Source organism: Macrobrachium rosenbergii, chromosome 57 (genome assembly GCF_040412425.1).
Source record: "Macrobrachium rosenbergii isolate ZJJX-2024 chromosome 57, ASM4041242v1, whole genome shotgun sequence".
NCBI classification, from domain to species: domain Eukaryota; kingdom Metazoa; phylum Arthropoda; class Malacostraca; order Decapoda; family Palaemonidae; genus Macrobrachium; species Macrobrachium rosenbergii.
Window position 1 is genome coordinate 11,026,918 of NC_089797.1, and position 18,477 is coordinate 11,045,394.

The following is an 18,477-nucleotide window of genomic DNA, read 5'->3' on the forward strand; positions in this document are numbered from 1 at the left end:
ATATATATATATTAACTTTATCACATACACAATTGTTCTGTGCAATAGTAGAATTACTAAAAGGACCTCATTCAAACTGGATGGTATCTGATGGAGTGTTTATTCCGAAAAAGTTACAAGCTTTCTTGGACAAACAGTCCACATTATCAAGTATCCGTACAATTCAAACTGGATGGTATCTAATGGAGTGTTTATTAACACTCCATTAGATACCATCCAGTTTGAATAGTCCTTTAGTAATATATATATATATATATATATATATATATATATATATATATATATATATATATATATATATATATATATGTATATATATATATTTATATATATAATATATATATATAATGTATGTATATATATGCATATATGTATATAAATGTGTATATATATATATATATATATATATATATATATATATATATATATATATATATATATATATATATATATATGTATATAAGTAAATATATATAATTATATAATAATACCTTAAGAAAAAACATATAATTTTGCACACAGATATCTTCATTGAGTGAAAAATAGGAAGAAGTAAAATACCTTTGCAAAAAAAATGTTCTGTATTTTTTTTCATTTTTCATTTTTCACTTAATTTCAGCTAATTTTTGAGGAGCATTCATTCCTGATACATCTTGATATCACAGTCTTACTGACATTCAACTCTTGATAAATAAGATTAAATATGTTAAGTTACAATGGAATGTTATATCATTATGCACTTTTGTATTTGATAAATAAAAATAAATAAATATTTAAAGTTATACATGGAACTAGATATCATTTTGCACTTTTGTATCTAATCGATAAATGTAAATAAATATGTTAAGTTATAAACGGAATAAGATATTATGCACTTTTGTATTTGATAAGTAAAAATGAATAAATATGTAAAGTTATTTAATAAATAAATATAGGTAAATATGTTAAGTTAAAATATAAAATAAGACATCACTATGCACAATAAATTAAAGTAAATAAATATGCTAGGTTATGTACTGAATAATTAATCATTATGTACTCATGTACTTGATAAATAAATATAAAGAGTTATATTCCTAGCCAGCTCTATGACGGGTGACATTTTGAGAATAACTTAACAAACACCCTGACGTTCTTAAGAGCAGATGCAGAGCGACGCTGGGCAGAGAGCCGGATGCAAATTGCAGTTGATCATGCACCACTTGCCTGCCCCCGAGAGACCGCCCCAAGTACCGGTGCCTTTGCATTGCAGATTCCCGGGGAGGCGCTGTCGGGGACGTCCAGGGACCTCTCCATCTCCAACGGCTTCAGTTAAGTTCTGAGTCTCATCAAGAAGGCCAAGGGATCTGAAATGTTAACAGTCAATTGGAACTTCAGAAGTTCAAGCTGAGATGCAATGCATTACTACCCTGACGCAATTCAACCTGTGTTTTAATGTTTTACTTACATTCTTATTCATTTGTTCATTTGTTAGTTTATCTGTTTTCCTAATAGCTGATCTCCTTTTTCTGTATTTCCCATTACCTTCTGTTACTTCTTTCGAATGAACACCATTCTCTTTGGAAGCTTGAATTTCAAGTCAGTGGCCCCTTTGGTGGGCTTGTTCCATATGAATAGGGTTCGTCTTCTGAATAATAATAATAATAATAATAATAATAATAATAATAATAATAATAATAATAATAATAATAATAATAATAATAATAATAATAGTCAGCAATGTTACATTTAATCTCTGGCGGCATCGGAAGACAAGATGGAGTCATCATCTTGTAATTATTTTATTTTTTTCCAATTTACCTAAACATCAGCGTTAATAATATCTTACTGTTTCACTTTATTTTTTTTTCATTCATAGTGACACATTCAGAAAAAAGATTGGTATTGATGTTAACGCTGGTATTACTGAAAGTTCAGAAGTACGAGAGATAAATGGTCTCCCTTCTAATGAAAAATCAGAAATTACTTATGGGACTTGTTCGATTTTATATTAATATCATGAAACTAAAAGTGATATGAATGAAAATACTCTCTCTCTCTCTCTCTCTCTCTCTCTCTCTCTCTCTCTCTTTGTAAACATACATAGCCACACACACATTATATATATATATATATATATATATATATATATATATATATATATATATATATATATATATATATATATATATATATATATATATATATCCAGGTATATGTATGTACGAGAGAGGTAATAGACTTTATCCTTCTCTTGGTCAGGTCGGCAACATGACCTTGTGATCATGGTGGCGCGGGTTCGTTTCCCGCGACCGGGCATCACAGTCTCTCCAATTTCTTGCGCTTGGATCTTATGGCTTTGTAGTGACAAACATATCCAAAAGAGCGAAGAATTCGAGAAGTTAAGAGGGCATTGTGGCTATTACAATTATATATATATATATATATATATATATATATATATATATATATATATATGTGTGTGTGTGTGTGTGTGTGTAAGCATATATATACATAGATATAATATATATATATATATATATATATATATATATATATATATATATATATATATATATATATATATGTCTGTGTTTAGAAGGTTAGACTAGAATAGATATCGAAAAAGAAATTTACCTCAGACTTGCTTTAGGCGCTACGCTGACATCGGCGCATGCGCGAAATTCCTCTTGAGGGCCACATCCTAATCCATACGTACCATCGGAACACTTGCCCCAGTTATTGCCGGTCACGTACCTCCACTGAAACAAGGAAATAATTCTGCAATCAAATGTCCCTTTTATTTCATATTTAAAATCCAACATGGACTAATCCTTTCGGAAACGAAGTATTGGCTTAATTATTGCTTTAATGAACATAACATTTTACTCTTGAACAAATCTGTATAAAAGTGGTTCAGAAGAGATAAATACTGGGATTAATTAGGGGTCTGTGTTGAGATCCGTGGACTCGGGATTTAATCGTTTGCTACCTGTTTCGTAGAAAAAATGAAGGAAATAACTGTCTCCTGTTTTGAAAAGTCTAGAATAATGATGAAGAGCGATTAAAATGTCAGAAACCTGTATATCACAAAGTTTCCAAAAGAGGTGGACAATTAAAAGGAAAGATGCGAGTGGAATAATTTAGGCGAACTCTGAATATAAAAAGAGGTTTAATTTTCATACCGGTAGAATATAACATCAGAGAAACAGTTGCTAATATGTTTTTAATACAGTTACCTTCTGCATGATATGAGACGTATCTTTTCTTTGGCTAAATTCTCTATTTCTAATCAAGGAGGGAAATGCATCACTATTGTTTTATTTAATTTTCCAACTCATGCAATATATAATTATTATCTTTAAATGTATTATGTGGGTTAGCTTCTCGGTACGTTCGTAAAAACGCAATAACTTCGCTTTTTACCAACATCAGTAACCTTCCCATAGACTCTACATAGCTCTAACGTTAGGAAAAAAAACTACAGAGTCAGCAACCTACCTATGAGCTCTGCATGGCTCTAACATCAGAAAAAGAGCTACAGAATTAGTAACTTACCTACAGTATGAGCTTTGCATGGCTAAAAATCAGAAAAAGAACTACAGAGGTCATTTTCAAAATTAAATTTTGCTAAAGACTTCCAAGTGAAACGCAGAAGAAATAGTTCAGCAATTTACCTGTAAAACACAATGCTCGCAGGTGAGTCCAGGTGGGAGCTGGACGAACATTGTGTAAAGACCAACTTCAGAGGAGATATTGAAATCTTCGCCGGATCCGTCAGCTAGGCTGAGGCGGTGTCTGGAAGAAAATAAGGTGTGAAAATGTAATCAGTTTGAAATAGATGTGTTTGTTCTAACTCGGTATAAATCATGAGACTAAGAATGTCCTGAAAAATATAGATTTTGCTATTTGGAAACCAAGAGAGAAGGGGAAATACCCTTAAAGAGCAGAATGAACTGAAATATTGGTCACAAAATCGCATCTTCAAACCTCATTTATTGTAAAGAACGATACCATAAAAAAGAAAAAGTTGAGGTCCTTTCCAGTATCATGAGACTAAGAATGTCCCGAAAAATATAGATTTTGCTATCTGGAAACCAAGAAAGAAGGGGAAATACCCTTAAAGAGCAGAATGAACTGAAATATTGGTCGTAAAATCGCATCTTCAAACCTCATTTATTGTAAAGAACGATATCATAAAAAAACAAATAGTTAGAGGTCCTTTCAAGTATCACCAAAGCCCTCTATAACAGATCCTCATCCTTACTTGTCTAGGCACTCTTGCGTAGCTTCAATTTCCGGGTCGGGACATATCCTAATTTCAAAGTGGCCCAGATGGTTAGCCGTGATGTCGACCGTGATGTTGAGAACCTGTCCCTCTTGGTAGTGCCTCACAATGAGGCCTGTGGCGTAAAGACCGCCCACTTCATGGGCGCGCGGAGACTGATCCCAGGCATCGCCACAGATTCCGCACTTTCCCCCTTGGGTTTGGTATTGATGCTGCAAAGGTGAATTGACACATTCTCTTATAATATCAGAATAGGTGAGATCATTTTTATTTGGGTGAATTAAAATATTCTCTGATAATGTCAGCAAAAGATGAGATAATTTCTGCGAGGGGGAATTGAAATATTCTCTGATAACGTCAGCAAAAGGTGAGATCATTTTTATTAGGGTGAATTAAAATATTCTCTGATAATGTCAGCAGGGGGTGAGATAATTTCTGCAAGGGTGAACTAAAATATTCTCTAATAACGTCAGCAAAAGATGGGATAATTTTTACAAGGGTGGTTTAAAATTGTCTCTAATAATGCTAGCAAAGGGTGAGATATTTTTTGGAAGGGTGAATTAAAATATACTCTGATAATTTCAGCAACAGATGAAGTTGTTTCTTTGTGGAGTTTGTGATCCGTACCTCAAATATCTTTAAACTTGGCTGACCCGGGGATTGGTTTTGATTAATTTTTTGATGCACTAAAGTATATTGACTTTTTCCAATCTTCCAAAACTGCGTGTCCCTCGTTTAATAGATTTTTGTACCAGACTTTATTTCTTAATTTAGCTTCTCTATTTTATCAGGTCATAAAATCCTAACAGATATCCAAAGGAAGTAAGTAAAAGAATCTATATTACCACACCTAAATTATTTTTCATCACCATCACGAATCCTCTTTATGGCGATTAAAATTAAATAATAATTTTATAGAACATATTCAAAGCATTAAACTTACGCTGAATCCTCCGCAGAATCCTTCGTTGTCATTGTAGTCCTTGGGAGTATTGAATCCGAATCTCCAGGCCGAGGCCCGGGATGGGGGCTCATACAGACGCCCGTGACCTTTGCAGACGTCCGTGACCTGATGTAAGGGAGGTCATGGTTAGGTTTTAATATTTGTGGTCAGTATGAATATTCTTCATCGATTAAAGCTTTCCTCAGGCGGGAACAGAATGCCTTTTCAGTGGTTCTTAAACTTTTTTGCCTTGCGCCCCCCTGTGCGTTATGTATAGATTTCACGCCCCCCGCCCCCTACCCCTGAAATTGTTGCCAACTATAAACAATATGTTGCCTGTTTGCTTATATGAGTATATGGATGAATGGTAGATTTTTGTTTCATTGCTGTTAAATTTTTTATGAGTATGTATGCACTGTACTATATTTCAATTCATAAATAAGACTTGAAATGAAAATTGACTTACATTTTGAATTTTTGGTATGTTTTGAGATAATAATTAGAAAACATATGGAAGCAGTGATAGTGTTTTTGGCAATTTTGCAATTAATACCACAAATAAAAAAAAATAATAGGCACCATCTGGCAATCACTGAACAAGAGGGAAAAGGTTGTGTAATATTTGTCTTTTAAACCAAACAAAAACTTCTTTCAGTTTTCTTCTGAAGATGGAAAGAGAAACCCACAAGATTCTTGTGTATAGCTTGTTTACTGGTAAATATTTACATATTACTTTGATCTCGAGCACTTTCAGGTCCTAACTGTGACCCTTTTTCAAGAGGTGAGGTAGTCAGGCTGGTTCAAGGCCCAGCAATCTTCTGGAACTTCTTCTCCCTGTGCTGCCATGATGACAGCACAGGGAGAAGAAGTTCCAGGTGATTGCTGGGCCTTGAACCAGCCTGACTACCCTCATCTCTTGAAAAAGGGTCACAGTTAGGACCTGAAAGTGCTCGAGATCAAAGTAATATGTACATATTTACCAGTAAACAAGTTATGCACAAGAAGCTTGTGGGTTTCTCTTTCCATTTGTCTTTTAGTTACCGAATGTGGAAAAAGTCGCCTTGGAAAATCTTATGAAATCCTGCTCATATATATATATATATATATATATATATATATATATATATATATATATATATATATATATATATGTGTGTGTGTGTGTGTGTATGTATATGTATATATAATATATATATATATACATATGTGTGCGTGTATACATATATATTAAACAAAGATAGAGAGACAGACAGAGAAAGAGAAAGGCTTCACCATTAAGCTTTCCAAGGTCTGTAACTTACCACAAACAAGAAAGCAGCTGCTGCCAATATCTGACGTATTCCTGAATCAAACCTGAAAGAACGCAAGGCGAAACTTAAAAATTATTTATCTACAATTCTATGGTTCTCCTACCACTAAAATTAAAAGCCTAGAATTCTTTCAAAAGAATAAATAAATAAATATATAATGAAAAACAGTTGCTATAATTTTCTATGTCATAGACAAGAAAAAGACTATGAATGTTATATTCATAATTATCATTGCTCATAAAATAATAAAAAAGCAGAACTAGTAGATAATAGTATTAAAAACTGACATTATAAGTTAGAATGCCAATGATTGTGATATATTATCAGTCTCTATGATTTGTATTTATAATCTAATATAACTGAATTGGAAATTAGTAATTTTTCAAGTTCGGGTCTCATAGACCCCTATCAAAACCCCACAAGGGCCTTTAACTATAAATGTCTTGAAGGCTGTAAAGAAATGAGATGTCCTTTTAATTCAAAATGTTGCCACGATGCTGAGATTTTAATGTCGGATTATAACTTAACTTACAGTTTACAATAAAGCAGCCAACAGCGTTTCTCTTTAAACTTATTAAAAATTATTGATCATTTTTTGCGCTCCCTGATTACACTGAACTGTCTTCATTATAGGTTTATTTTACACTCGGTGTCTCTGTGTTCTAATGTTAATCATTTGTTGTTGTTTTCTTTTGGGTAAATGTAATATTTTTTTTTATTTTATTAATAACATCGTATTTGGAGCATAAATAGACTTGATGGATTTGAGGAGTAGAGAACACCTTCACGCTCTTAGTTTGACAAACAGGAAAAAGGAGAGACATTCATTTTGCAATTCAAATGTCGGCTCTTTAACGTAATTCGTAATTGAGTATCCGTTCATCAAAATTCATAAGCCCAATTAGGATAATTCAAAGCTGTAATGCAATTTTGTATACAAAAAAATAGATATCTAAAACGGCATTTTGAGGAAGTAGAACACTTGAAAACTGCCATAAACAAAGACAGTAGTAAGGAAAGTTGGACTTTTACTCTGTTTCGTTAACAATCTTTAGATCAGGGCCGTCCAAGTTGTTTAGTCTGAGGGCCACACTTGAAAAAACAAAAAGTCATGCGGGCCACCTCTGTGAATGTATGTATGTATATAAAAAAGAAAAATATGCTTTTACTTATTTTTCTCTAGCGGGCCACTTCCAAAAACAAACGGGCCACTTTTGGCCCACGGCCATGGGTTTGGACGGCCCTGCTTTAGAGCAAGCAATTCACCTTTTAAGGAAACTCGTTAATTAATCTAATTTGCTGCATATTGCTGGTGCTGAACAGCAGCACCAATATGCAGTAAATGTGCCTCGCTGTCGAGCTTTTCAGTTCCATAGGTCTTTTATCCCTCGCACCGTTGGTCTGTGGAATGGTCTCCACGAGGTTGCTGTGCAATTAGAACCTCAGAAGTTCAAGTGGAGATGCAATACATTACTACCCTAAAAAATTTTCCTTGTACATTTAATGATTTATCAACATTTTTATACATTTATTTACCAATTTCTCAATTTATCTTTGTGTTTTAATAGTTGTTCTCTTATTTGTACCCTATTATCTTCTGTAATTTCTTTCAAATGAACACCATATTCTTAGGCAGCTTGAATTTTCAAGTCAGTGGCCCCTGCGGGCTTGTTTCACATGAATAAGGTTCATCTTTTGAATAATAATAATAATAATAATAATAATAATAATAATAATAATAATAATAAATAATAATAATAATAATAATAATAATAATAACTGGACTCCATTCTTACCCTTTCATGACTGAAGTTATTTCAGTGGAGTTTTAATTCCTACAAAGTTTGCTCTTTCCGTTTCAGCCTTGTTGACTTGAGGCTTAGCTGTAGTAGCACTGATGTAGGGTCAGGTTCTCGAGTTGCTACTTATAGTCATTATCAGCCGGGACTTGAAGCGTTTCCTTGACGTCATTTAGCAACGGCTGATAAGCTATCTCGAGTAGGATTATTAGTCATACTTTTTCTTAATCCACGATCGTGAAAAAGGGAGGAAATATGTCAGGATTCCTCCTACGCTGATTATCTCGCCCTCTCTCTCTCTCTCTCTCTCTCTCTCTCTCTCTCTCTCTCTCTCTCTCTCTCTCTCTCTCTCTCTCTCTCTCTCTCAATGTATATATATATATATATATATATATATATATATATATATATATATATATATATATATATATATATATATATATATATATATATATATATATATATATATATACATATATATATATATATATATATATACATCTATATATGTATGTATGTATATAATACATGTATACTTGTGTGTGTGAGTATATTTGAATATATGTATTCATCTTCAACTGTAACAGCGAAATTATAATTGTTTTATCTTACAAGTAGTGTTTAATTTAGCAGTAATTAAGAAAATACATTCTCTCTATATATCTAAAATTTTAAGATATTATTCAAGTGATTTTCCTACATACACTAATGTTTGGGTGTACTCTATATATATGATATTGATGACTGAGATCTCAGTTTTAAGTAAAATCACGTAAGACTGGCCTTTATTGAACGGGTCTTTTGTATAAGGACAATAGCGGGAGATTTTTTTATTCAGGATATAAGTAGGATTAAATAAAAAAAAAATACTGACGACAAATATTGGGATTTTTCAGTGTTTGCTAAAGTTCTTTTCCAAGGAAAGTGCCTTTATCTCCCACGGGTAATTCACGGTCCAGATATTTTCATGAGTATTTTACATAACTTTTTAACAAGTCACATTTTAGAATGCAGTATCATATTGTTTTAATTTTTGAGTTCAAATTTTAGAATGTAGTAGTATGTTATTCTAATTTTTTCAACTCTTCAATTCTCTATATAAAAGTTTGTCGATACCGTTGCGTCGTTTGCTCTCTCTCTCTCTCTCTCTCTCTCTCTCTCTCTCTCTCTCTCTCTCTCTCTCTCTCTCTCTCAGTTCTGACCTTTCTTTTTTCGCCGCTCTGAAGTCATCGTCCATCTCCTTTTATTTTTTTTTTTTAGCCCATAAAGGCCCATCCTATGAAAATCCAGCCTTATCCCTTCTTTCATGGTTAAACCATACATTTTTTCCAGTCCATTTCATTTTATTCTTTACGTCAAGCTTTCTTAGACAACAGCCTTAGTTTGCCGGTGATTGTGTTCGGTGAATTAAATATTAACCAATATTTGATATTTATTTTACATCCAGAAAAGATCTGAGCGGTTCAGTTTCTCAGTTTCGTCACTTCTTGGAAGAATAAACGAATGTTGTCAATTAGAAGTGAAACACTGGTATCTCAAATTTCACAGCTGTTGATTTAAACTTTTTTAGTCTATTTCTACTCTTAGTTTTTTCAAAGAATAAAGACCAGTTTGTTTATGTTCTTTAAGAATTTCATTCATATAAACACTGTATCGTTTGATAACAACTTCAGTTGGTTAAGGGGAACGCTGACCGCCGAATTTCGAGGAATTATCGATTTTTAGTTTTTTTTCAGTTTTGGACGGGCATATGTCTAAAAAAACATGTGTTCTGAAATATTATTGCTAAACAATTTTTTTAATTTTTTTTTTTTTTTTTTTACATTTTTGTTCACCGCATTTATCGGCACTGAGCGAAAAATTGTGGAAAATTTTCTGTATGACCTTTTATGTGGAAGTGAGAAATGAACTTTACTTTCCTGCTAAAATACACATTATCTACGATAAAAACAGGCTCTCTCTCTCTCAATAAATATAATATCAGAGTAAATATTTATCTATGTATTTCGCTATCGCCCTTTGAGCGACAAATTGTCATACAATGTCTGTATGACGTGCCAATTCTGAAGAGTAGAAAGTGAGAAATTTACTTCAGTATCCTCCTAAAACTACCCATTTTCTACGATAAGCGGTGGTTCGTTCTCTAAAAAAAATATCAAATCAAAGCAAATATATATCTATGTATCTCGAAATTTTGAACCCGTCATAGTCTTATCACAGATGTACCATGCCAGTTAGTATGCGTATAATATTTTATATTTCTTGACATATTTTTACTGCTTATTTTCGGAAATATGAAATTATATAAGTAGGTAACAGTTCCAAACAGAGCGTCGGGTTTTACCAATAAACCATCTCGATTTGTGTGTGGTTCTGTTTCAAGCGGTATCTTAGTGCTTTGTGACGTATTTACCCTTTCGGCTTTTCTTACAGTGTAGTGCATTCACGTAATTCAATTGCCGTAAGCAAGAGAAGCACCACCCTTATGAGGGAGAAATTTGAACGATTGCGTCTCGAGAGTTTGTTACCAGAGAGAGACGAAGCATAGAAGCAAACGGGAATTGTCTCGCCTGGGATAGCAACAACACCAGAACGACCACATCTAGGTAAGGGATTTGTTTTCGTATATTAGTGATATTCAAATTAGTGATATTCTAATCAGTGATTACTATTTTTCATAATATTATAATAATAATTGTGTAAGACCACAAAGCTTGATTTTACTGCAGTGAGTTGTCGTCTGACCCGTGACTTGTGTAGGGTTTGTTGTCCAGCGTTTGTTTACTATATCCTCGCAGTTTTTTTTTTATTTCCCTCTCCAATATCTGAACGGAAAACACGTACAGTGGTAGCGTAAATAGGTTACGAAGAAAATATATAATGGTAGCATATATTTTACGGGTTATGAAGAAAACTTTAGGGCGAATGTAAACGATGGGAACAAGCCTTTCCTAGAATACAGTGTCCTAGCCTAACCTCATTAGGCCATTTATTTTCATAATTTATGAAAAAAATTTCGCATATAGCCTGCAATTTTTTATAGGTTATGGAGAAAACATTATATTGATAGCATATATTAATGAGTTTTTATGTTATAAAAAAACTTTGAACTGATAAATATAATATATATATATAATAAGTGTGAAATATCTTGTACTGTAATACAACAGTATAATATGGAGACAAAAAAGGCCTATAAAACACTGTTTGAACGTTGCAACCATATATTTCGAGCACTTCCTTCTGTGCCGCTGTTCACTGGTAAAATATGGGGAGATGATGTGTTACAAGAGTATATATACTGCCACACCTACAGTACATGTGCTTTGTATATATGCTCATGTAACACATCATGTGTTCATATTTTGCCTGTGAGCATGGGCACAGAAGGAAGTGTTCGAAATATATGGTTGCAACGTTCAAATAGTGTTTTATGGGCCTTTTTATCTTCATATATATATGTGTGTGTGTGTGTGTGTAATATGTATGTATGTATAATATATATATATATATATATATATATATATATATATATATATATATATATATATATATATATATATATATATATATATATATATATATATAAATGCAAATTTTAGGTAACATCTAAATCAAGAGAGGCACATTTCTATTCATTTGATTATATTGTAAATTTCAGGGCATATTTTCTTATATGACAAAATAGTTTTTTGTGCAAAAATCAGTCTTATAACTGTCATAGTTTCATAGTTATTACAAAATAACCATATTTTTTTTCCTTTTGCCGTTTTCTGAAAACTTTTTTTTTTTTTTTTTTAAATAAATGCTTATAACTCCAAGAACACTGAACCAAATTCAATGAAACTCTTACAGAGTGTAGTATAACTATATAACCAGATTTTGTATGTGGGGAATTCACTTTTGAGTGAAATTTATATATATGTATGTATATATATATATATATATATATATATATATATATATATATATATATATATATGTGTGTGTGTGTGTGTGTGTGTGTATGTATGTATGTATGTGTATATTTGTGTGTTTGAGTATCTTTTACTGTAATACAAAATTCTAATATGAAAATAAAAAAGGCTCATAAAACACTATTTGAACGTTGCAACCATATATTTCGAGCACTTCCTTCTGTGTTGCTGTTCACTGGTAAAATATGGGGAGATGATGTGTTACAAGAGTATATAATTATACAGTACTGCTACACCTACATATGCTTGTATATATTTCTTGTAACACATCATGTGTCCATATTTTACCAGTGAACATGGGAACAGAAGGAAGTGTTCGAAATATATGGTTGCAACGTTCAAATAGTGTTTTATGGGCCTTTTGATCTTCATATTTTATATATTATATATACACGTGTATAAGCAAATTTTAGGTAACATATAAATCAAGAGAGAGCACATTTTTATTCATTTGATTATATTGTAAATTTCAGGGCATATAGTTTTTGTGCAAAAATCAGTCTTATAACCGTCATAGTTTCATAGTTATTACAAAATAACTATAAATTTTTTTTCTTTTGCCGTTTTCTCAAAACTTAGTTTTTCAAAAATACATGCTTATAACTCCAAGAACATTGAACCAAATTTGATGAAACTCTTACAGAGTGTAGTATTACTATATATCCTGATTTTGTATGCGGGAAATTCATCTTTGAGTGATTTTTTTTATATCATTTTTGAAAAGTTTTAAAATTTTTTATCAAATGCAAAAGAAATTAACCTGGAAGTCGAATTTCTAAATTTCCAACTTTAAAAATTTTATTATTAGGTGAAGAATACGTGGTAAAAATTTGAATTAAATCCCTTCATTCATAAGGTATCTATAAGCACTTACTTTATAATGGGGCCTTATGGAGTCAGCGCTCCCCTTAAATTATATTTTTCACTACCGGCAAAATTAGCAGAATGTGTGAGTTCACTAAAGCATCAGGTTTAACGATTTGAAATTAATTAGTGTAAATTATATATAAATTTTGTCTTACCAGCTCTTACCAGCTTAAGAAAATAACATTTCATGAATTTACCTTGTATATAAAACCATGCATACTGAAGTAACAGTTACTGTATCGGAATTTCAAATAAAATCATTCAACAGGAGAACTGGGTAGTATAGAAAGCTCACTCTGATTAAACTGCATTTGAACCACACGATATTATTTCCTGAAGAAGGATGTATAACAAGCCTTAGGAAATAAATTGTACTTCATAAGTGAAGGATTTCCAAAATCTAGACTATATCACATTTACCAAGTCAAATTTGTCGTCGTTAGTTTTCAGTAGTTGATTAGCTAACTGTAGTTTTCCTTTACTGCTAAACTTGTCAAAAAAAAACCTTTCCCTAACAGACAAATGAGATACAAAACTCTTTCCTTAATACTTTCCCTCTCCCCCTCTATTGCCGTTCTTAAATCGCCAGTCAAAATTATCTTTTTAACGCTATGAAATCAACTTAATGTTTTTACGATAGCTCTGCTTTCGTCTGCATCCGCCATCTTTAATTATTCCGTGGAAAGATTATTTTACATCCGTGAAAATAACTTTTACTCTCAGATGCCTTCATCTGTGTATAAACATTATGTAATCATGGCTACATATTATGTAACATCGTGCGACCGAATCTATATTTTCCACATTATGAAGGACAGTTGAAATGTTGACTCAGTTTGCTGAATATACTCCATTCCTCGAACTTGTGTTTATCTGTATTTATTACCGTTCGATATTGAGGTTTTTAGTTTTCTGTAAAAGAAGACTATTGAGATAGCTGTTTGTCTGTTCGTCCAAACTTTTTCTATCCGTCCTCAGATCTTAAAATTACTGAGGCTAGAGGGCTGCAAATTGGTATGTTGATCATCCACCTCCAGTCAGCAAACATACCAAATTGCAGCCCTCTAGCCTCAGTAGTTTTCATTTTATTTAAGGTTAAGGTTATCCCGGATCGTGCTTCTGGCAGCGCTTTCCAGAGGCGTCGCCAACGCACCCCAACTTGACAGAATCTGGGGAGCAACTGAGCGCTGCCTGGTCGTTGCTGAGAGTTTCATAAAGCATTATACGCTGTACAGAAAACTCGATTGCGCCGAGGAGACTTGGGCCCATTTTTTACTTGTTATATAAATTTCAATCATCTTTCCAAAACCTTTCCTCTTTCCCCCTTACACATCCCAGTCAGCAGCTCGATTACATTTTCTGAGAGAAAACAATATCGTAATATTGACCACGATGAACTCCTGGTAAATTTATCTTACCAAATGTTTTTTATCTTTTCCGTGAGTACCTGTTTTACGACAGCCAGTCTATGTTTTAATTGTCAAGTTACACTAAAGCCGCCTTGCTTCAGAGAAATAGTCTGCCACTGCCTTCTGTTTTTTTTTTTTTTTTTTTTTTTTTTTTTAGTTTGAGCCTGTCATGAAAGGTGTCACACATCAGATTAACACACAGGTGTGCACTTGATAACCACTGCAAAAGGAAATGCCCTTGGGCAGTTCAAGGCATTCATTATCGAAATTAAGAAAAATGTTTTATCATTACATCAGAATGCAGGAAATGACAGTGATTTCTTTCTTACTGCCTTATCATGCTGCGTAGACATGACTACAGCGCAAGTTCTGACATTGACATTTGATAACCCTCACTACTGAAGCAAAGTCGTTAAGGCAAATATTAATAGTAGCTTGTTTTTCTTCAGTAATCCTGGGCGGTACCAATGACAGTGAAAGGGTGTTACAAGACTTAATCAAGATGATGTGATAAGACCGGACACATAGAACTGGCATCGACTGCTGTAAAGTCCCTTCTGGTGAAAGAGAGAGAGAGGATGTGAGATGTTAGCGCTTTCGACATGCAGAGACTGTAAGGATGTGAGGAAGAGTAAATGGGATATCTTTAAGATTGAATGGCAGTAAAATGACCGACCTGAGAGTAAAACGGTGATAGGTGTCTATAGTTCACGTATGACTCAACTAAATTATAAGAATAGGACAAAAATTAGAAAAAAAACATTTTTAAGGGTATAAATATTTGGCAAGGTTTTATGAAAGAGGAAACGAAGGAAATAGTACTAGGTTTTGCTCGAGGAAAATTAAATAATGTCAAAAGTCGTGAGAGAATGGACCAAAAATATGCTTGTAAAATAACAAATAAAAAATGCGCCGAAGTTTCTCCAGCGGAATCGTGTTTTCTGTACAGCGTATAATCAAGGCCACCGAAAATAGATCTATCTTTCGGTGATCTCGGTATGGTGCTGCACGAGCCGCGGTCCATGAATCTTTAACCAATGTCCGGTGGTGGCATGTCCTATATCGTTGACAGATGCACGATTATGGCTAATTTTACCTTAAATAAAAACTACTGAGGCTAGAGGGCTGAAATTTGGAAAGTTTGATGATTGGAGGGTGGATGATCAAAATATCAATTTGCAGCCCTTTAGCCTCAGTAGTTTTTAAGATCTGAGAGCGGACGGACAGACAAAGCCGGCACAATAGTTTTCTTTTACAGAAAACTAAAACTGAAAGTAAACGCGGCGTTTCATAATAGACCTCTATTTCAAAGAAGCTAACTTGTTTATGACAAGAGTTTTTTGAGGAATATAAATGGCAAAAGGTTTAAATAATCCCTCTTAGTAAAAGGATAACTGCCAAGGAAAGACGATCAGATGTGCTGATGTGTTTCCAGAATATGGATAATTCAATTCAGTTTCACGAAATTAAATTGGTGATGCGTCTTATAGCAAATAAACGCCTACATTATTGTCTCCGTATAACGCGGTGAATTTGTGATTGCCTTTTTATTCCGTTCCAGTGGTAGGAAAGAAGTCATATCAGAAATACTTGGAGTCTTATTTCTTTCTTGCAACTCGTGTGACGTATAATTCTAATGAAACATAACCGGATAATATGGCACTTAATGAAACCAGTGTGAAAGGGTAAAGTCACGGGATCTTGAATAACTGTCTTCTCCATCTCCTTCTTCTTCTTCTTCTTCCACTTCTTCTTCATCTTCTTCTTCTCCTCCTCCTCCTCCTCCTCCTCCTCCTCCTCCTCCTCCTCCTCCTTCTTCTTCTTCTTCTTCTTCTTCTATACCCGTATTTATATTGGGTCGTTGTAATCTATCAGCCTTCTCCAAAAGTTGTGTCCGTTGGGATGAAAATATATATATATATATATATATATATATATATATATATATATATATATACTATATATATGTGTGTATGTATATATGTGTATATGTATATGTATATATATATATATATATATATATATATATATATATATATATATATATATATATATATATATATATATGCACAGACACGGAGGCAGGAGCAGACACTAAGACAGTAGACATAATGGAGCTAAGGAAAGGCATTCTGTTTTCTATCCATTTATTCAGAAGCCGACGTTTGGTTTTTTTTCCCTTGTTCTGTTTTTTAACTGCTAATATGGTGTAAATAAGTATGTAATGTGTATACATGTCTTATCTCTTATACGCAAATACTGTTTATTTTAATCGCTATTTCAGCCTGGAAAATGTATCAAGCGATACGAAACGCCAGCTTCTTAAGAAATGGACAGAAAACAGAATGCCTTTCATAACCCCATTATGTAATATATATATATATATATATATATATATATATATATATATATATATATATATATATATATATATATATATATATATATTCTTCAAGATTCAGGTGATGTGAGAGAGTGGGGGAACTTGATTAATTCCAAGATTGCGTGACAGGAACTCCAATGGCTGGACAGAAAGTAATACGGATATAGAGGAACCAAATGAGACCCAAAACATTTATGTGAAAGTGTGACTCTTACCAAACGGCTTGAGGATGTGAGAGTGGAGAATTTTTCTAAGTGATGAGAATGCAAAATATGAAATACAGAAACAGTGGTGGATACGTCTGAAATGACTAGAATGAGTAAGGAATATAAAGTGGAATATAGAATTTAGGCCAGAGGCTAAGCACTCGGACCTATGAGGTCATTCAGTGCTGAAAGGGAAATTGCGAGTAAAAAGTTTTAAAGGTGTAACAGGAGGAAAACCTCGCAGTTGCACTATTTAACAATTGTTAAAAGAGGATGGAGAGAAATACGAAAGACAGAGAATAGGAACAGTTAAAGGAATGAAAGGGGTTGTAGCTAGGGGCCGAGGAGGCTCTACACAGAATCTTAAATATCCTTACAGTGCACCGAACTAGAATATGTCAGGGTAGAGGTTGTGTTAGAGATGAGCACGTAATGGAGTTTGACAGCTAGAATGGGTTACATTTTATAATTTTTTTAATAAAATATTCAAAACTATAAAAAAATTTAACATGTTATTCCTACTTAGGAACTCAGCAGGGAAGTAGTTTTCATAAGGGAGTATCTATTTTTCAAGAATATTAGTTGAGGTCCTATATCACCGAGACGCCTGACAAACGCAAAAGTTTTTAATAAAAAGAATGTCTCATTTGTTACCGGGATGAGAAATTTTCAGATGTGTAAAAGAAGTAATACATAATGTTGGCAGGGATTACCAAGAAGAGGGTTATATGGAATTACAAGAGAATTTATACCCTAAAAGTCACAGGGATTTATTCATTCGAGGTGAAGTCAAACTCAAATGTTTAAAGTTTATAAAAAGAATATAATGCTAATGAGTTTACCTTCTTAAAATCTAGTCGTTTGGCTGATGAGGATAATACTGTAATGATGTATCATATCTCTGTAAGGTAAAAATAACTGTAGAACATAACTAAAAATAAGTCATTGTATTGTTTTACAACTCACATAAGACCCGATATTTAAATGGCTATGTGACGTGCTACATGTTCTATGTAAAGTTCGGAGAGAAAAATGCTGATTATTAGCATATATAACCAAAGCTTGACATAGATCATATCAGTATATCTCCTACGTACGAATCTAATATTGTAGTTAATTAGAATACTGTTTATTTATTTATTTATTTCACTTATAACATTAATGAATAATTTATCTGTCACTTTGATGCTTGCACTTTCAAACCTTGAAAATAAATGACTAAAATAAGACGTTCACCAAAAAATTCTAACCTTTCTGTTGGTGACTGAATAAAAAGGGAGAGAGAGAGAGAGAGAGAGAGAGAGAGAGAGAGAGAG

General features: G+C 33.0%; 2 protein-coding genes across 3 annotated transcripts in view; one reads left to right on the top strand and one right to left on the bottom strand.

Moving 5' to 3' along the window:
- Positions 1-562: 562 nt before the first annotated feature.
- Positions 563-8,427, bottom strand: LOC136837073 (uncharacterized). The gene is made up of 7 exons (XM_067101680.1): positions 8,317-8,427; positions 6,512-6,563; positions 5,211-5,336; positions 4,247-4,479; positions 3,657-3,777; positions 2,617-2,741; positions 563-1,346 (listed from the first exon to the last, which is right to left on the bottom strand). Exons 1-7 carry the CDS (start codon positions 8,322-8,324, stop codon positions 1,136-1,138), a joined length of 876 nt encoding a protein of 291 aa, XP_066957781.1. The 5' UTR covers positions 8,325-8,427; the 3' UTR covers positions 563-1,135.
- Positions 8,428-10,726: 2,299 nt separating this feature from the next.
- LOC136837061 (arylsulfatase B-like) overlaps positions 10,727-18,477 on the top strand; it is a 90,164-nt gene continuing 82,413 nt past the window's right edge. Inside the window, exon 1 of one of the 2 annotated variants that reach the window (XM_067101652.1) lies at positions 10,727-10,925. The gene's annotated coding sequence lies outside the window, so the exon portion shown is untranslated. The remainder of the gene's footprint in view (positions 10,926-18,477) is intronic. The other variant, XM_067101654.1, reaches the window with a different exon arrangement.